At 31.5% G+C, this 19,639-nt stretch overlaps 2 protein-coding genes across 2 annotated transcripts in view; one reads left to right on the forward strand and one right to left on the reverse strand.

Moving 5' to 3' along the window:
* Positions 1 to 1,110: 1,110 nt before the first annotated feature.
* On the reverse strand, positions 1,111 to 12,321 carry LOC140443023 (uncharacterized). Its single transcript, XM_072534050.1, has 6 exons — positions 11,968 to 12,321; positions 11,696 to 11,902; positions 10,435 to 11,029; positions 3,938 to 4,402; positions 2,176 to 2,472; positions 1,111 to 1,452 (listed from the first exon to the last, which is right to left on the reverse strand). Exons 1-6 carry the CDS (start codon positions 12,103 to 12,105, stop codon positions 1,154 to 1,156), a joined length of 2,001 nt encoding a protein of 666 aa, XP_072390151.1. The 5' UTR covers positions 12,106 to 12,321; the 3' UTR covers positions 1,111 to 1,153.
* A 424-nt stretch (positions 12,322 to 12,745) lies between these two features.
* The window catches only part of Polr2A (RNA polymerase II subunit RpII215), a 31,062-nt gene continuing 24,168 nt past the window's right edge, over positions 12,746 to 19,639 (forward strand). The window contains 6 exon segments of the mRNA XM_072534051.1: positions 12,746 to 12,895; positions 15,210 to 15,479; positions 15,539 to 15,732; positions 16,397 to 16,574; positions 17,702 to 17,928; positions 18,633 to 18,854. Of these exon segments, the coding sequence (XP_072390152.1) occupies positions 12,818 to 12,895; positions 15,210 to 15,479; positions 15,539 to 15,732; positions 16,397 to 16,574; positions 17,702 to 17,928; positions 18,633 to 18,854 (1,169 nt within the window). The 5' untranslated portion in view covers positions 12,746 to 12,817.

The raw sequence follows: 19,639 nt of genomic DNA on the forward strand, positions 1-19,639 counted from the left end.
AACATAGGCCCCTTGATGCAATTGACTTCCATGTACAAAACAGATGCAAGTTAAAGGGTGCCAAATCTGGTCACCTAAGATGTCTGAAACTCATATACTTAATATTTCCCAGTTTTCTCATTGCCAGATGTCTTTATGAGCATGAGCGTTATTCTGATGAAAATTTGATTCCTTTCTTTTGCTCTCAAGCAGTTTTCCATCAATTTTCTTCAGTTAGTTGGTTACAAAGGTATGTATACTGTTCTTCATTAGTTTTTTGATCTTTTGGCAGGTATTCAAGTAAAATAATATCTTTGGAACGGCAAGAAATTTTAGTTAGACCTTTTCAACCGATGCAATTGATTTCCGTGTACAGAACATATGCAAGTTAAAAAGTACCAAATCTGGTGACTCAAGAGGATGTCCCAACGATGTATGCTTTTTATTTCCCAATTTTCTCATTCCCACAGCGTCTTTGTGGGCATAGAGGCACTGTTTTGATCCAAATTTGATTATTTTCTTTTGTTCTCAAGCAGTTTTCCATCCATCTTCTTCAGCTAGTTGGCTACAAAGGTGTATATAGTGGTCTTCATTAGTTTATTGCTCTTTTGGCAACTAATTAAGTAAAAGAAACGTCAAGAAACCTAAGCTTTCAAACCGATGCAATTGTTATTGCTTCTTCAGTGCAGAAGAATCGGTTTCCCTCAAACAACATAACAAAGTTAATGGATTCTTCCTGAAATAAGATCAACATTCGATGTAAAATCATGCTTAAAGTGCTGTGTCTATTATTTTATTATTAATAACGAAGGTTAGAACCTCTTCAAACACTTTTAGCACCTTTGGATGACGTTTTTTAGTGACGAACAATTAGAAACGAAAGATTTTAAGTCGTAACGGTGTATAAGTTGATAATTTAATTAAAAACAAATACAGTACCAGCTGTAATAGCTGTTTACAATAAAAATATGTATTTAATCAACATCAAATCTGGTTTTAAACTTTACGAATGTACTAACATAAAAAAAGCAATTTCGTTAAAAACAAGTGACATTTGCATGTCAGCCGAGAACTTTTATCTTACCCTCGTATACATACACTTTTAAGTTCACTTGTAGACCTAGAGAATCCTATTATACGAGAATTGTTTACGTAAATGAAGAAAAATACTTATCTATTTGTCCACAGGCTTACACCTTTTGAGGTGGTGGGTCATATTGGATTTCTGGGCGAACGCCTTCGGGCAATAGTCGCATTGGTAGGGTTTTTGGCCCGTGTGGTTCCTCAGATGTAACCTGAGAACGTCTTTCCTGGCAAACGTTTGATAGCATATCTCACATCTGAAGTTTCTCTCCTTCGTGTGCGTATAGGTGTGCCTGGTCAAATCGTTGCGTTTGATGAAGGTTTTCGGACACATCGTACAAGCGAATGGTTTGTAGCCGAGATGGATTTTCATGTGACCGTTCAGTAAACCTGGAATTAATTTTATATCAAGACCTTTGCAGCTATTTACGCTTTTTTGCGATTACTTTTCTTGACCATAACAACAGACGATGCAGTATTATGAGAATGTATATGAGCCCCTTCCCATTTCAGTTGGCCCATAAACAAATTATACTCTACATGTTTTTATAAGTTCTCATAGATAGATAGATAGATAGATAGATAGAATTTATTCATCCACAAAGTTTACACAATTCTTACAAAAAAAAATGAATAAATCTTATCGGACTAGTCACAATTTTCGTACAAAAGAGTAAAATATATAGTAAAAGTACACATATTTAAAATAAAACAGTGATTACAATAAAATAAATAAGAAATAAAAGTTACAAATAGAAATTTAGAACTATTGTTGCAAAAATGTTAAAAATTTAAAAATCTATCAACACTGTAGAATGTGTTTATTTTTGTTCTCTAAAAATTTAATTTTCTTATCAATCTAACTTTGGGCCAACTGATACAGGAAGGGGCTCATATAGATTTCTGTTATAACGGTCCGTACTACTCAAAACAACTGTCGTTTGCCTGGATGGGTACCTGTCACAAACCTGGTACTTTTTTGCTTATTTCCCTGAACTATCTTAGGTCAAGTAAAAAGGAAATATATTGTGTACCTAACTCACTCTCTCGCAATATCAAATAAAGTGTAGTTTTTACATCTTAAAAATTAAATTGGATTTTGAAAAGACTTACCTTTGTAGGAAAACGATTTTTCGCACACATTACACTGAAACGATTTGCTGCTGTTGTGGACTCTAGTGTGAGACGATAAAGATGTTTTCGAAGAGTAAGTTTTGTTGCAAATGTGGCAACTGAAGGCCTCTACTTTAATTATGGGTTTTTCTTTTTTAATTTGCACTTGCTTTTTTTTCTTATAATGTTTGCGTTGTCTTTCCATGACTTGGTTATGGATACTGACGTAATGCTTGCGTAAATAATCGACACGGGAGAAGCATTTTAGACATATTTTGCATACACATGGTCTGTATCCTAAAACAAATACGATATGGATATGGGGGAGTGGTTCTATTTTTTTTATTAGCCTACGCACAATTTTTATTATTTCTGTACATAATTTCCTTTTTGTTCGGTACATGAAGGGTCAGATAAAAGAGTTGGAACCCCTGCATAGCCGGTACCAAGTCCGGTTGAGAAAGGAGGAGAGTAAAAAGGGCTGACTCTAGATCTTGGCATACTCATCGATACAAGTATGTATTACAAATACCAAGAAAGTCTCAAAGTAAAGAATACCTAATAAATAGTCAATAAATATTATCTCAGAAGAAGAAAGAAGGGGATAAAGATCGAATGCCAATACCGAAAACTTCTCGATTCACCATAATTTGGGGTTGTGGCGTAGGGCTCATAGGTTCATCATACGAAAACAAAATTTATTGCAAAAAATCCTAGAAAAATCGCTGTACTCATTTTTATCTATTTTTCTCATAAAATTCTCATTTGTTCTTCTACATAACTTCCTTTTCGCTCGTTATACTTGAGCAAATACTTGTTCACCTCTTTTATCCCTTCTACAAATTGTTGCTGCTTAGACCTACTCGTTAGTTACCAATCACTGTCCTGTGTTTTATATTTTTAAGCATGTAACCAAGAAATAGTCAAAAGCATCTAAATCTGGCGAGTATGGTGGCAAATTTGATCACAGATCTTTTATCAAATTTGAGTCATAGCCATTTCAAGGCGCTTTGACTCCAGTGGTGACTCATTTTTATACATTTTTCTCATTTATTCTCTACATAATTTCATTATTGAGTCGTTACACTTAATAAAACACTCATCCAACCCTTTTATCCCTTCCTAAAAAGTAATTTTTCACGATTTCCTTAAAATAATGTAAGGTTGTAGCTTTAACCTACTCATAAGTTACCAAAGGCATCATATGTTTTATTTTTTAAGTGTAGGAACAAGATATAGTCAAAAAGAGCTAAATCTGGCGAATATAGTGGTTAGCTCTAGCCCATCGGGAAGTTGGTTTAAAAACGATTAGAAAATTCCCACATAGAACTTTTATTAAATTTTAGTAACAGTTATTTGAAGACGCTTTGAATCCAGTGGTGAAGTAGTTTTTTAGCAAAAAATCCTAAATAAAATTCTCATTTTTATGTATTTTTTTTCATTAATTTTCTATATAATTACATTTTTCTGTCATTACATTTGAAAACATACTTGTCCCATTCTTTTATCCCCTCTGAACAATAATTCTGCTCTAGCTTCTAAAAATATAGAGATGTCGAGGCTTTGACCTGCTCGTTCGTTACCGAGCGATGTCATTTATTCTATTTTTCAAAGTTTAGGAACAAGACATAGACACAAGGAGATAAAACTGCTGAGTATGGTGGCGAATTGTTATCAAAGGTGGAAAATTTCCACATATGGTTTTTATTAACTTTTAAACTTTTACGAACTTTTAAAGAAAGGCGAAACAAATTGTACATACCTGTATGGGTTCTAGAATGTTTTGCCAGATTGCCTTTGTGGTTGAAAGAGCGCGAACACTCCGCACATTTATAAGGTTGCTCCTCCTCCGTGTGAGACCGAAGATGTACAGCCAGTTGCGTCTTGACGCAAAAAACTGCAACGCAATACGGACATTTCACAGTCTTCTTCATATGTTTCCTCAGATACATCTCACTAGATAAAGGCTGTGTACATCTTCCACATAGATACTGTTTCTTCTTCCTTTGCTTGTGCTTCGTTAGATGTTTCAAGTAGATAAGTTTTGTTGGAAACTTTCTAGGGCACGAACTACATTTTAGAGGCAGTTGTTTGGTTAGATGGTGGCGAAAATGCTTATAGTATTCTCTTTCTTTGGTAAATAATTTACCACAAATGGGGCAAACTACACATCCAGCTTTGAAATGTTGTTTGATGTGATCAATTTTTCGTTTGACAGTAGAAAAATCTGAAAGAAAACTATATTTGCAGTTGGATTCGGTTCGGCAAAGCGAATAGACGTGCGATACTTAAAATCTAATTAACGAAATCGGTGTTATCACCTTGTAATTAAAAAACTAGTTTATTCATATAAAAATTACACATATCGATTTAAAAAAAAGTAAAATTTAAGTGGTTTAAAGATCATGAGTGTTACTAGCGGGGGTAGAAAACCCCCCGAAAAAGATGAGTTGGAAGGTGATATGGATGTGTCCCATCCGGATCTTCCACCTTCTCCAGTGGAGGAATTTAGAGGATTTCAAAATATAAACCCTATTACACAGATAAGTACTGATCATGTTTCTGAAATTGTTTCCGAAAAAAATTTAAACGTAAACACGGTCATTAACGCAATAAATCAATATTCTTCAAAAGATAACGGGCCATTTTTTGTTTATATTCAAAGTAAAACAGGTAAAATAGGCAATTTACATAAAATAGCTACGGCTAGACTAATAATTAATGCGATACCAGAAATTAAACATGATATAGTTAACATATCGGTAATAGGAGGAGCTAATAAAATAAAGGTTGAATTAACTTCTTATGCAAGCGCAAATAAATTATTAACAGCACAGTCATTAAAGGATAAACAATACGATACATACATTCCAATATTTTTTACTCACGTAAAGGGAGTCATAAGGCAAATAGATTTAGAATTATCGGAACAGGAATTAAAAGAAATTATTAAACCGAAATTAGGATATAATTTTGAAGTAAGTCAGGTAAAAAGAATTTCACGTAAAAATGAAATTGTTCCAACAACTACAATTATAGTTACATTTAGAGGTCAACCTTTACCCACTAGGGTAATAATAGAAAAAATGGTGTATGAAGTCGAAAAATACGTGGCAAGAGTAATGCAGTGTCTTAAATGTCTAAGATACGGCCATATTAGTACACAGTGTAGATCAAAAGAACGCTGTCAAAATTGTGGAGGAGATCATAAAGTAGAAAATTGCCAAAAAAATGAACCAATATGCATTTATTGTAAAGAAAAGCATTGCGCCACTGACAAAAAAAATTGTTTAGAATTTAGTAGACAAAAGAGTATAAAAAAAACTATGGTCTATGAAAACTTATCATACGCTGAGGCTTCTTCTAAGCACGAAAGAAGTTTTTCAAGTGTAGCAAAAACTGACACAAATTCAAACCGATATACTGTTACTTTAAAAAGAAAGAGGTTAGCTATAACCCCAGAGATCGATAAAACATTCGAAAAACACAAAGAAATAATTTCAAATCCAAAAATTTTAACAGAACCTGTTTTCAATAAATTTAAAAATATACCAAATTATAATAATAGTTGTGATGATAATAGCACTTTAAGTAAACAGATAAAAACTCGCGAATCAATATTAAATCTTATCAAAGATGTTTTAACTTTTTCAAATATAGAAATTAAAAATAGTACACTTATTGAAAATATAAAAGACAGTATAACGCAAATTCTATCAGACTATGAGTAACTTAAATATACTGCAATGGAATGCTAGATCAATTTTAATATATTTAGACACGACCGTAATGACCGTAAAAATATCAAAATCCACCTATACTCTATATACGCCAAACCAAAACTAAACATTAGAGAAACAGATTGGGTTGCCTTTTTTGATAGCCTAGAAAAGCCATTTTTGGTAGGAGGTGATTTCAATTGTCATCATACTGCATGGGGAAATAGTTATTCAGATATATCAGGTTCAAGGCTTCTCGGTGCTATAGAGGAGTGTAACTTAAATTATTTAAATACAGGAAGCGAAACATTAATACCTAGATTTGGAAGTAATAATAAATCTGCTGTAGATATAACAATATGTTCTAGAGATATAACTTTAAATTGTGATTGGAAAACTGATATTATACCATTAGGTACTTCCAATCATTTTCCTGTTCTAATTGAAACACATTTTAATACTACTCATGTATCCTTTAAGTGTAAAAACAAAGTTAATTTAAATAAAGCTGACTGGCCCCTTTTCTCTCAGATAGTATATGAACAATTAGATGAAAGTAATAACGAAAGATCTTATAAAAGTTTTATAGAGTCACTAAATCATGCTACAAAACTAGCAATCCCACAGAAGAGAACAGAGATCAAATCAGAATTTAGCAAAGTTTGGTGGAATCAGAGATGTGCAAATGCCATTAAATGTCAACAAGAAGCTTTTTTGCTTTACAAAAGGCAGTCAAATTTAACTAACTATTTAAAATATAAAAATTCAGTAGCAGTCGCAAAAAAAATAATATTACAAAGCAAAAAAGATTCTTGGCAAAATTTTTGTAAACAACTTAACAGAAACACACCTATAAAAGATATATGGAAATATATAAAGAAAATAAAAAATACATTTAATTCTCCAAAAAATAGGATCCAGGTAGGGGAGTGGGTAGAAATGTTTTTCAATAAAATTGCTCCAAGTTGGGTGGAAACAAATATTCGGCCGATTAGTTCACTGAGCACGGATGATATAGATAGGGAATTCTCAAGTATGGAAATAAAACAAAGCCTCAAAACTAACAATAATACAACGCCCGGAGTTGATAACATTTATTATAAAATGCTCGCTAATTTGTCAGAATCAAGTATAGAAATTTTTCGCGAAATGATAAATACAACATGGAATCGGGCAGAATTTCCAACAAGCTGGAAGGAATATTCAGCAATCCCAATTCTAAAGCCAAATAGAGATGCGGAAGATCCAGATTCATATAGAGCAATTTCTCTAGCTTCTTGTGTCTTAAAAACTTTAGAAAGAATGATCAAAGTCAGACTAGTTCATTGGCTTGAAAACAATAAAAAATTATCTAAATTACAGTTTGGCTTCAGAAGGGGATGTTCAACCATTGAAAATGTAGGTAACCTAGTAAGTGATATAAATATCGCTTTTACTAACAACAAATAACTTCCAGCAATTTTTGTAGATATAGAATCAGCATATGATAATGTAATATTAGACATTCTCTATGAAAAAATGGAAAAAATGGGAATTTCTCAAGCTTTGACCTCACGTATCAGATTACTATATTCCGATAGAACAGTTTCAATAAATATAAATGATGAAATATTGGGCCCTAAAACGACCAATATTGGGTTACCACAAGGAAGTATACTAAGCCCTGTACTATACTTAATATACACAGCAGATCTGGAATGTAAAATTAAATCTGAGACCATTTCTATACTACAATTTGCCGATGATATTTGTATATATTCACCATGTCAATATATTGAAGAAGGGTGCAAAAAATTAAATATAGCTTATAAGAACCTCAATAAATGGTGTAATGAAAATGGTCTAAAAATTTCCAGGAAAAAAACAGAAGTTTGCATTTTCACGAGAAAAAGAAAAAACATTCCAACCGAATTAACATTGGATACAACAAAGTATAGCGTACGTGCATCAGTAAAATACCTAGGAATGCATCTAGATAAAAAAATGACATGGAAAAATCACATAGATTATCTAATCAAGAAAACAGAAAAAGGAATTAACATCTTACGGTCAGTATGTGGAACTAAATGGGGATCAGATCCAAATGTAGCAATCCTTCTGTACAAATCCTACATTAGGTCAATACTGGACTATGGTTGTTTCTTTTACGACCAAGCTTCAAAAAGTCAACTAGAAAAAATAGACCACGTAGTAAATAAGTGCCTAAGACTATGCCTAGGGGCTTTAAAAAGTACACCAATTGATTGTTTATTTGCAGAAGTAGCGGAAACTCCACTAAAATATCGCCGAAAGATTTTAGCTTCCAATTTTATAGCTAAATTAAGCTCCAAAAAAAGCGACTTAGTCCAAAAAATTAATATACTGTTGACATCGGATCTTACCCACAGTTATTGGAAGTCGAAAAAAAGTTTAACTATTACAGAGTCATATTATGTAATACATAACGTAATAGAAGAAATACACTCTCCAGATATAGATCCGTTATATAGTATAAATATTTACAACATCCATCCAATTAACTGTGTTTTTCTCCAACATTATTCAAAATTTCACCCAAGAATTAGACAATACATATTTAAGCAAGATTTAGAAAAGTATCTTCCCAGATGTCGCTATATATTCACGGATGCATCAAAGAGTAACAATAAAGTAGGTTGCGCTATATTTGATTCACATAATAACATTAAAAAAATCTTATAAATTAAATGAAAAACTAACAATATATACGGCAGAATTAATCGCCATATTAGAAGCTCTTCTATATACAAGTAATATGAAAGTTACAGAAGAATCATTTGCAATTTGTTCAGATAGTAAAAGTGCTGTTATCAAAATAAAAAATATCCACCAGGTCAATAGTAATTATATTTTTACCAAAATAATTACTAAATTTCATGAACTACAATCTCAAAAAATTAATGTATCACTTGTTTGGATTAAAGGGCATTGTGCAATAAAAGAAAATGAAGAAGTAGACGAAGAAGCTAAAATAGGAAGTAGAACAGGAGAATATTTAAAGTATAAATGTCCTCACAATGAAATTGCTTGCCACGTAAAGCCCATATTACTAACAGAATGGAGAGAAATGTATAGAAGCAGTCCAAAAGGAAAATTTTATAAAAACATAGTTACCGAGCCTCCTAGCCAATCTTGGTTCTCAAGACTGTCGGGAAGTAAGCAGTTTTTCTCTGTATTGTGCAGATTAAGGTTCAACCGTGTATTAACTCCGCAGTATAAATATAAAATAAAATTAAGTGATTCTCCTAATTGTCCATGCAGAGAAGAAGGTACAACAGAGCACATGATATTAGGCTGTTCTAAAATAAGTAATGAAGTAAAAGTACTAAATGAAGAAATAACCAAAATACCCAAAATCACCAAACCATATAACCTAACCCAATTATTAAGTTCAGAAGATTGTAATATTTATCAAATTTTGTATAAACATATTTTATATATTAGATTAAGTTTATAGCCTATGTTTTTTTTCCCTTCGTGCAAAGCCCTAAGTCTATCCGAGGTCCACCTGTCTCGTCTAAATGCTCTGATCGACCCCTGAGCGTCAAATTGTATCCTACTCTAATATCCCAAATTATATAAGATAAAAAGATAAGAAAAAAAAAACAAATTAAAAAAAAATATGTGTGTATATATGTATGTGTATATATATGTATATATATAAAAAAAATAATATAATTGTAAAATTAGATATATAGGAAATATTTCTTTGTAAAATTAGAGCAGGACTATGATTGTATAGCAAATGAGAAGAAAGCAAGGAGCACTCCTTTAGAGCTTCCGAATAAAAAATACAAAATAATCCCATAAAGGTAAGATGGCGAATGGACAGAGACTCCGAAGCCAATAATGCACAAACACACACACACACAACTATATTTGTGTCATACATTTACAAAAATAGTTTAAAAATTATTAAAATGTTTAATTTGAAATAGAACCAAAGAGATTTAGAAGCTTATACCGATTTATAATCCTATACAGATTGTTCTAAAAAATTAAAAAAGTATTTGTACAAATCAAAACAAAAAATGTATTGCATATTCATTCAATAGACAAAAGTAAATATTGTAGGGAGTAGTTATCATTCCGAATATTCACATAATAGATACATAAATACATAAAGCTTTATTGGTCTTAATTTTACATCATTTCATCAATAAAAATTTTCAAAAAAATATGCTTAAGCATGTCAATTGTACAGTATTTTTAAGCTAATAAATACATTTAATAATACTTATACTGGCACATACAGCACCAAATTTTTTTATTCAAAAGACTGGTATTATGTGAATTAAAAAAAACTTGCACTACGACCCATTGGAAGCAATTTAGCCATTTTTTCTTAAAATTTGAAACAGTTTTATAAATAAACTATAAGGAAATAAAAAGTAAAGTACCACATGCAAATTTCTTAGATAATATCGCATGATTGTGTCTTGAAGACATATACAATAATAAATATGAGAGTTGCAGAAAGCAGCAAAAATTTAAGTAGTAAACAAACAAAAACTTCACTTACATTTAAGGCACACCAGGCATTTAAAAGGTTTGGCCACTTTTTGTACAAATGATTTCCAATATTGAGCAACGAATGGGACTTGATATCTGCATCGCAATCTTTGCTTCAAGTGATTCACTAGGTCTCTTGTAGTTTTAAAAGATCTGCCACAGACTGAACACTTAAGAGGTATGATTTCATCATAGTTACATTGAACACCTTCATCTTCAACTTCACACTTCAATACAGGATGCAAATGATAGTCCTCTATTTGAATTTCTTCAGTCTTTACATCAAAATTATTATTATTTTCAAATTTAATAGAAGCATCTTCATTTTTAAACAATGACTCTGTTTCATCAAATATATCATCTTCATCATCCTGCAGAAGTTCCTCTTTTATTTCAAAGGCCTTAACAATTGCCAAATCTTTTGAAATTTCTTTATTTTCAAAAATATCTTCAGTAGCTTGGGTATAATTAAATTCATATTTAACTGGGGTTTTGTAATTTATAGACTCTTTGTTACTTTCAACAATATTAATAAAATTTGATATATTTTCTAATTCGATAAGGCACTGGTTACATATATATTCTTCAGAGTGGTTGTATTTTACCTACAAATATGAGAATTATAGGTATGGTAGTATATTTAAATAGTATATGGCTGAATTTATTAGTTTTTTAGTTATGAATCTTTTTACATCTTTCCATTTAGGAAATATCAAAAGATTTCAGGAAAATCAGCTATAGGAAAGATGCAATAAAGTTCATTTATATTATTAAACACTCTAGAAAGTCATAAAATATAGGGTATTCTATAAAAAAACATAAGTTTGGTATGCCACTTTTTTAAGCCACCTTGTATATTTCTAAATAATTTATAATATACCCCCTTGTTAACCCAGATATCACCAAACAGACAAAATTTTACTGTTTAGCTATAATAAATTGTCCTGTCAATGGTGAGTAGAATATTTACTGTGTATATAAAAGGACACCTATAGTAGAACCACAAACCAAAAATAATGAAGAAGCAACAATCTTCTTTGTTAAGTCCTCTCTCTGAATATTAATACATTCTTTAAATATAAATATACTGCTCTATATTCCATTCACTGGCAAACTATTGCCTTTTCTTAAAGATTGCATACATAACTAAATTATTGCCCAAATTATTATTATTTGTTCTGTCTTTAGCTCATGTTGTGCTTCCAACATACACATTAGGTTCAAAAAGAAAATGGTTTTATAAGAAATTCATAAGAGAATATAAATATTACCTCTCCGTAAAATATACTTCTGAAAACATCTAATAAATGTGGAGGAAATGAAATTAATTTTTCAGACAGGAAACATACTTTACAAACATCATTTATGTTATGATCTTTTGAGTTTCTCTTCCTTTGTGTAACATATATAAATTGACATATTTCTTTAAACTGTTTAAAACATACAGCGCAAAAATATCTTTTTATTTCTTGACTGGTCTAAAAAATAAAAAAACCTTCAGTTAAGCGCAAACCTTTAGTGTATAATATCTATACTTGGATACCTCTAATTTAAATAGTTTTTTAAAGACATTAATTTCCTCCAATTTTTCTGATAAAATAAATAAATTTTCTTTAATTGCACATACAAAACAGGCACTGGGATTACTTTGGTCAGATATATTTTTATAATAATTATCCATTATTAAAACTGTTACAAGTATTGATTAAATACTAAAATAAAATGGACGGACTTATTATGTGATAATTGCAGCATAAAAATACTGCAATACATTGTAAACTAGATCATGTTTATTAAAAAAAATGAAAATTATGTAAATTTTAAAAATATAACAAAAACAAATGTAAACTTTTGAGAGAGGGAGTCAATGACATGACACATCACCGACCAAATTTGACAAGTGCAACAAGTTTTCTTCTTCCTTCTTGTGTGACACATTCTCTTCCCCAATTAGTTACGTAGTGCGACATATGAAATGATTTTATGGGCAATATAATTCAAATTTAAACACTATTATATTATATGGCTTCCAAGGACGTATTTTCAAAATAAATATATCTTTAATCTTCTGTTTTAATTCATAAACTTACAAAGCCTTAATTATTTACTACAGGAACATTCTATACTAAAATTTTAAATTGGATCTCACTTAAAGATATATTTTAATGAATGTATCATGCAAATAAAATAATTGTTTTTTAATCTTTATAAATTTAAACTATTTTGGTAATTACGAGACTTGTCTTCTTTTATTTTACTGTGATATAAAAAGAGAAAGAACTATTAATTGTCGGGCATGCGCTCTGTCGAGTGCATCTCATGAAATTACGTATTTTTTAGCGACAGAGGAGGAACGGATTTCGGAGAGTACATTTCGTTGTTCAGCCTTCAAGATGGCTACCAACGATAGTAAAGCTCCGTTAAGGACAGTTAAAAGAGTGCAATTTGGAATACTTAGTCCAGATGAAATTGTAAGTATTTTGCACTTTAGACGTTCCTCTTCAAACTGGTAGTATTTTTAAATGACCAATATACTTTTTAAGCCCTTATTTTGGAAGCTTATTTCTTACCTTGCTGGTAGACGTTATGTTGACAGACAAAATACAATAGTGAAAACATCTTGTGAAATATTGAATGTTAAAAACTTTTCCCTATATCGAATATGTGTAAATAAATAGTTTAAATAAAATTAATTTGAAATATATTTTTAATATTTTATGAAATAAGGTTGGATAACCTAAAATGTTCTATTTAGATGTAAAATGCAAATTTCTGTTTGTGTTGTCCTAGGTATCCAATTCGAATTCGTTTATTATTTGGAGAGGCAAACTGATAAGATTGTGTTATGGATTAGTTTTTAGTAATTTACTTACATGATGGAAAATTTTGGGAGTTATTGTCATATCTTGGAGTGTACTTGCTTGATAGCGAAAGATCATTCATGAAAATAAATACGGAAAGTGTGAAACGGAATGAAAATTTTCGGAAGTAAGATAAGAAAGCAGAAAGAAATTATAGAAAAATGAATCCATAAAAATATTTATTATCCAAGTGGCTCCCTCTTACATGAAAAATATGAAGCAGTAATGTGGTAAATAATGGAAATACCCATCCCTCCATCACATTCATAAGAAAAGATTACTGGGTGAAACTTTAGTACATCAATCAATCAAGGTGTAAAAGTTGAGAGATACTCATATGACATACATGCAAAAATGAAATGACTAATTCATATCAATGAAATATAATATATACCAAGAGGCTTGTTATGGGATGGAACATTTAAGAATGTGATAAGAATATAAGATGTTTTAAACAAGTATATGCATTTATTAGGATTGTTAAATAAATACATAGTTGTTTTATTCAAAGTGAACATAATACATATTTTAAAAGTACTTACTCATATACAGGTATATGATCAGTGATTTCCCAAAATAATATGGTCTTAATGAACTTCAAATGAATAGGATAATTCAAGCAGTAGTGTCTCACCCAGAAGGCCAGTGATTGATCCCCAGGGCCAGTGAAAACATCTAGATATTTTTTAAAATAATTACAGACCCCCAGGTTGACTCAGCCTGAATAAAAGAGTAGCTTGGGCTGAGAGAAAGAATAGGCCATTGAATCATGGCACTGGCCCTGTTATCTTTCTTGCATACAGGAGACCCACCAGGTAGTAGACTACCCTGCTATAATCTCAAAGCTGTGCTAGCTATATAGAGACTATATTATTAAGAATATTCAAATATTCCACTAAAATCCTACTTGGAATGTATGTGTGCTAGACATATTAATTACTTTAGGTTCCATGCCTCATCTTGGTTTTAGTGGCTTTTTTATTTTGTATCCAACCACATGTTCTCCTATTTTGTTCTTCCTTTTTATTGTTCTAAGTTCTTTGCCTTATAACAAAGTGAAAAACTTGATAAAACATAAAAAATTGGTAGCAAAAAAGAAAATGCAGTGTACAAAAATATGAAGTTTAATCCAACCAGAATAGACCAAGTAAAGCCAGTTCTAAAGGAAATGTGGTTGAAAATTAATAGTTTTAATTTCATATACAAATAAAATAAATTCTTGTGAGTTAAATTTGGTAGCAGCAGATAAATATCAATATCTTAAATAAAAAATAGAAAAAATGTTTTACAATGATATTAAAAAGTTGGTTTTTTATGTAAAATTTACTGAAATGAGACTGAAAATGGGTTTAAACTGGAAAATCTTAAGTTTTTGTTCAGATAAGTTAAAAATGTCAATTTCCAGTTTTCGTTGGATACATTTCAACATTCTGATTATCTTATTAAGTAGAACAGTTTACATAGAAAATATATTTCACAAAGTATATTAAGGCAAAGTTGTGAAAATACAAATTCAACATATTTTACCTCTGATTTTGAAGAGCCTTTGTTAGACAATTGGATGACTTTTTATTATGTTGAAGAATATGTGCAAAATTTCAGATATTGGATTCTTTACTTATTAGTATATACTCGCCATACTGCAATTAATCAGTAACATCAGTTACACTTGTTTTGTCTATTAGAAAAAGGGTTAAAAAAAAACAAGAAATGTTAATAGAAACACTACTTCTTTGGCGAAGAACTACAAAATCAATGGAATTGTTATACTTTCCAATTGAATTTCGTTCGTGTTCATCTTCTTAACAGTCTTTCATGGTATTCTTTCCTTCCTAGACCTACTAATAAGTGTAAGAGTTAGTCATAACAAAAATTTATAATTGTTTGTTTTAAGTATATATCCATCTTTTATTTTACTTTTCAGAGACGAATGTCAGTCACAGAAGGGGGCATCCGCTTCCCAGAAACCATGGAAGCAGGACGCCCCAAACTATGCGGTCTTATGGACCCCAGGCAAGGTGTCATAGACAGAAGCTCAAGATGCCAGACATGTGCCGGAAATATGACAGAATGCCCTGGACACTTTGGACATATTGAGCTAGCAAAACCAGTTTTTCACGTAGGATTTGTTACAAAAACAATAAAGATTTTGAGATGTGTTTGCTTCTTTTGCAGTAAATTATTAGTCAGTCCGGTAAGTGAATCGTAATATTTGAAATATATGTCGTTACATAATTTTTTTGTTGTTTTCAGAATAATCCGAAAATTAAAGAAGTTGTAATGAAATCAAAGGGACAACCACGTAAACGATTGGCTTTTGTTTATGATCTTTGTAAAGGTAAAAATATTTGTGAAGGTGGAGACGAAATGGATGTGGGTAAAGAAACCGAAGATCCCAATAAAAAAGCTGGCCACGGCGGTTGTGGTCGCTATCAACCAAATATCAGGTTTGTTCATCTATTATTTGCTTATTATGCGTCACTGCGCGTCATTAAAAATAAGCCCTCTAAAATTTTTGGCTTTTTTTAATTTTTACGAACCCTATAAATTGATTGTTATTAGATGTTTGTGTAATGTTTAAGATCCAGTTTCTACGAATCGTTAGTATATTTTTTGGACCATAAAACGACTGTCTGGCCATTTCTCTTTGACACATTCCATTATCAATCAAAGTAACAATTCGAATAGATCTAGCAAATGACTCGGCCATAGTTTTAAATTTAAAAATTACGCAAGTTCACCCTTTGATCAACTGTACACCAATGAAAGATTTTTGAAAAACAAAACAGCCATATTCCAAGAAAAACAATGTCCAAACAACAAGTGCATTCTCTGAAGTCGTAAAACTGATATCAATTCTGAGACTTTATTACCCGTAATTGACCTGTCGGCACCCAGTGGCGGTGCCTAAAGTGTTTGCATTGTGGGAGTTTAGTTACAATAGAATAAATTGCATAAACTTAAAATTATTGAAAAATTCTTTTAAAATTCTAGTTGGCCTCTTTTTAATGACACGCATTGTATATATTTATTTCATATCTGTAAACATTTGTAATACCTTGTATAATTTGGACATTGTACGCAATTTGACAACTTAACTTTCTTTCTTAGACGTGCGGGATTAGATTTAACAGCAGAATGGAAACATGTCAATGAAGATACACAAGAGAAAAAAATCGCACTATCTGCCGAACGTGTCTGGGAAATCCTAAAACATATCACAGATGAAGAATGCTTCATTCTTGGTATGGATCCCAAATTTGCTAGACCAGATTGGATGATAGTAACGGTATGTATTTTTTAGATATTTTATCAATAATTTCGGTTCGTTACTTTAAATTTTTTGTAGGTATTTATAATTTTTTCCAGATTTATAGTTGGTATTTTTATTTTCTAACGTTTTTTTAAAACCCTGACCCTTCATTTTATGTTTGTCTAAGACTCTTTTGTCGCAAATCTAGACGTAAGTGTTTGTGATTTTTCTCACTTTAAAAGTTATTTCCAAATTTCTAGTGGTCTACCTACGGTTTTTGTTATTTTTATCATTAATATTTCAAAAGTCTTCTTTACACTTAGTCTGTGAAAAAATGCTGTTCCAATATTTTTTTTTTATTCGAAAAATAATTTTCATCATATTCCTGTTGCTTTGGCTTTTACCTTATCGTTAGTTGCAAAATAGCGTTTTCCAAATGATTTGTTTAATTTTGGGAACGGGAAATAGTCACACGGAGCAAAATCTGGCAAATAAAGTAAATAGTTAATCCATTCAGTTCCTAATGGGTGTCATTTTATCTGTACTACAAGCGACTAGTGAACGGATGCGTTATCTTAATGAAAAAGGGATTGGCGGCGAAAGAGTATTCTTTTTCCAACTTAATATTGCGAAAAATACCTTTCGCACACCAAAAAACAGTCGTCACATTACCGACCGGTCGGATTTTTTGTTTTTTCTCTGGAAGGCGGCTGTTATACGATCAGGTGGTTTTTGCCTTATTTGGTGGGTCTTTGTCACCTTTTTTCATCTCTGTGATTTCTCATTCGTTTCTTAGTGAACTATCGGCAAAAAAAACCAATAGCATTGCTTTTGTCATTGCTAAAACATTTTGCGAATTCTAATTGCTTCATACGTTGGATGACGTCTCTCAAAATGCAGTACAGTAATTCATTCGCAGGCAACGCCATGTATTGGAAAGCTAGCTTTCCAATTTTAATGTCAAAATACTTTCGTACTACATATTTTCGTTCTTTTCCCAATATTTTATTCTCTAATGTATCTTCCAGCTTCTGTTACTAATTTATCACACCTTAGTGCCTCTTTTAATTATTTCTAATCCTTTATTCTATAGCATTTGATCAATTTGTAGTAATACTACGTATTTCATTAATGACAGATCAAATATTATTAATTTTCTCTAGGTACTTCCTGTTCCTCCACTCGCTGTACGACCCGCCGTAGTTATGCACGGATCTGCAAGGAATCAGGACGATATCACGCACAAATTGGCCGATATTATCAAGGCGAATAATGAATTACAAAAGAACGAGTCTGCAGGTGCAGCCGCCCACATAATTACAGAAAATATTAAGATGTTGCAGTTCCACGTCGCCACTTTAGTTGACAACGATATGCCGGGAATGCCGAGGTAAGAGAAATGATTTTTTATAGGATATATTAGTGTTGTACGAACGTATTTACCATCGTTTCCCTTTTTTCTCTCTTTAATACTGTTTTCTTTTGTAATTAGTCTTTAAAATTCCTTGCTTATGTGTTTGGTAATTGTATTTGGATTATTATGTTTTCTATGTAATGTTTGTTTTCATATATTTTATAATATTTGGGAAGATAAAAAGAAAAAAAAGTTTTTTTCTCCCTAGAAAAAACTCCCAACAGTCCTTGTTATAGAAAATTTTCCATAAGCCCCATGACTTTATTAGCTACTGGCTAACTATACTAAATTTACACACCACCACCACACCATCATTGAATTGCATTCGTTTTTCGTCCCAGTCCCGCCATGCAGAATTTTTCTGAATTAAGTTATGGTTAAGGGCGGACAACTTAACACTGGAACGATTCTCTCAATGTAATAAAAATGTTCGTAGAGACTTTTGTTACAGCTAATGTTTTGAAAGCACAGTTAATTTGTGTCGAAAATATTATAAAAGAAATATTGTTACAAAATAACTAAACGATAATGAATATTGATAAACTATATTATGCATATAAATAATTATAATCAAAAATGCATTATACATCGCAACATTTATGTCTCTATTTAAGTTTTCATAAGTTTTGTTTGTTTTTATCAGAACGAATATTTGATTAAACAAAATATATTATTTCCAGAGCCATGCAAAAATCCGGAAAACCTCTAAAAGCTATCAAAGCACGACTGAAAGGTAAAGAAGGAAGGATTAGAGGTAACCTTATGGGAAAGCGTGTGGATTTTTCCGCACGTACTGTCATCACACCCGATCCAAATTTACGTATCGATCAAGTAGGAGTGCCTAGAAGTATCGCCCAGAACATGACCTTTCCAGAAATCGTCACACCTTTCAATTTCGACAAGTAAGTTTTTCTTAAACTACAGTATTGTGCGAATTAATTGTGACATTTTTCAATATTCACAGTTGGTAACACTGTCCACACATTTACAACTGACCAAGCATTGAAAACATAACCTTACTTTGCTCTGCCTTTTATTTGAGGGTGTTTTAGGACATTTTCCACTAAGTTTGTTTTGTTTTTGCTATTTAGTGAGTTTTTTTCATTTAATTCCATCATGGATATTACGCCTAGGAAGCTGAAAAGATTATCACGTTAAGTTAACACAGTTTATGTCATAAAGAGAAATCGCAAGAACCTGTGGAGTGAGTCAGGAGGTAGTAAGCCAGATTTTGAAGCATAAACGAGAAACGGGATCAATGGATGTGAAAAGGTTAAGAAAATATGGAAGAAAGAGAAAAACAACACCAGCAGATGAAAGATGTTTACTTCGAAAGAGCAAATTGGACCCAAGGAAAACAAGCCAAGAGCTCCAACAAGATCTAGCAGTATCAGGTGTGGTGATTCATGACTCAACTGTTCGGAAAATACTTTTGGAGAATAGTAGAAGGGCAATGCATCCAAAGAAAAAATAGCTTCTAACTGAACGAATGAAGTAACAAAGGCTATTGTGGACCAAAAAATACTCTAATTGGACCGTAGACGACTGGAGAAAAGTCCTATTAACAGATGAAACTCACTTAATAGTTCAGGGACAGCGGTCGAAATTCGTCAGGAAGTCTGACAAAGAAAACCTTACACCATCTCATATTGATCAAACCATAAAACATTCAGTCAACAAAATTTTT

This window comes from Diabrotica undecimpunctata, chromosome 6 (assembly GCF_040954645.1).
Source record: "Diabrotica undecimpunctata isolate CICGRU chromosome 6, icDiaUnde3, whole genome shotgun sequence".
Taxonomy (NCBI): domain Eukaryota; kingdom Metazoa; phylum Arthropoda; class Insecta; order Coleoptera; family Chrysomelidae; genus Diabrotica; species Diabrotica undecimpunctata.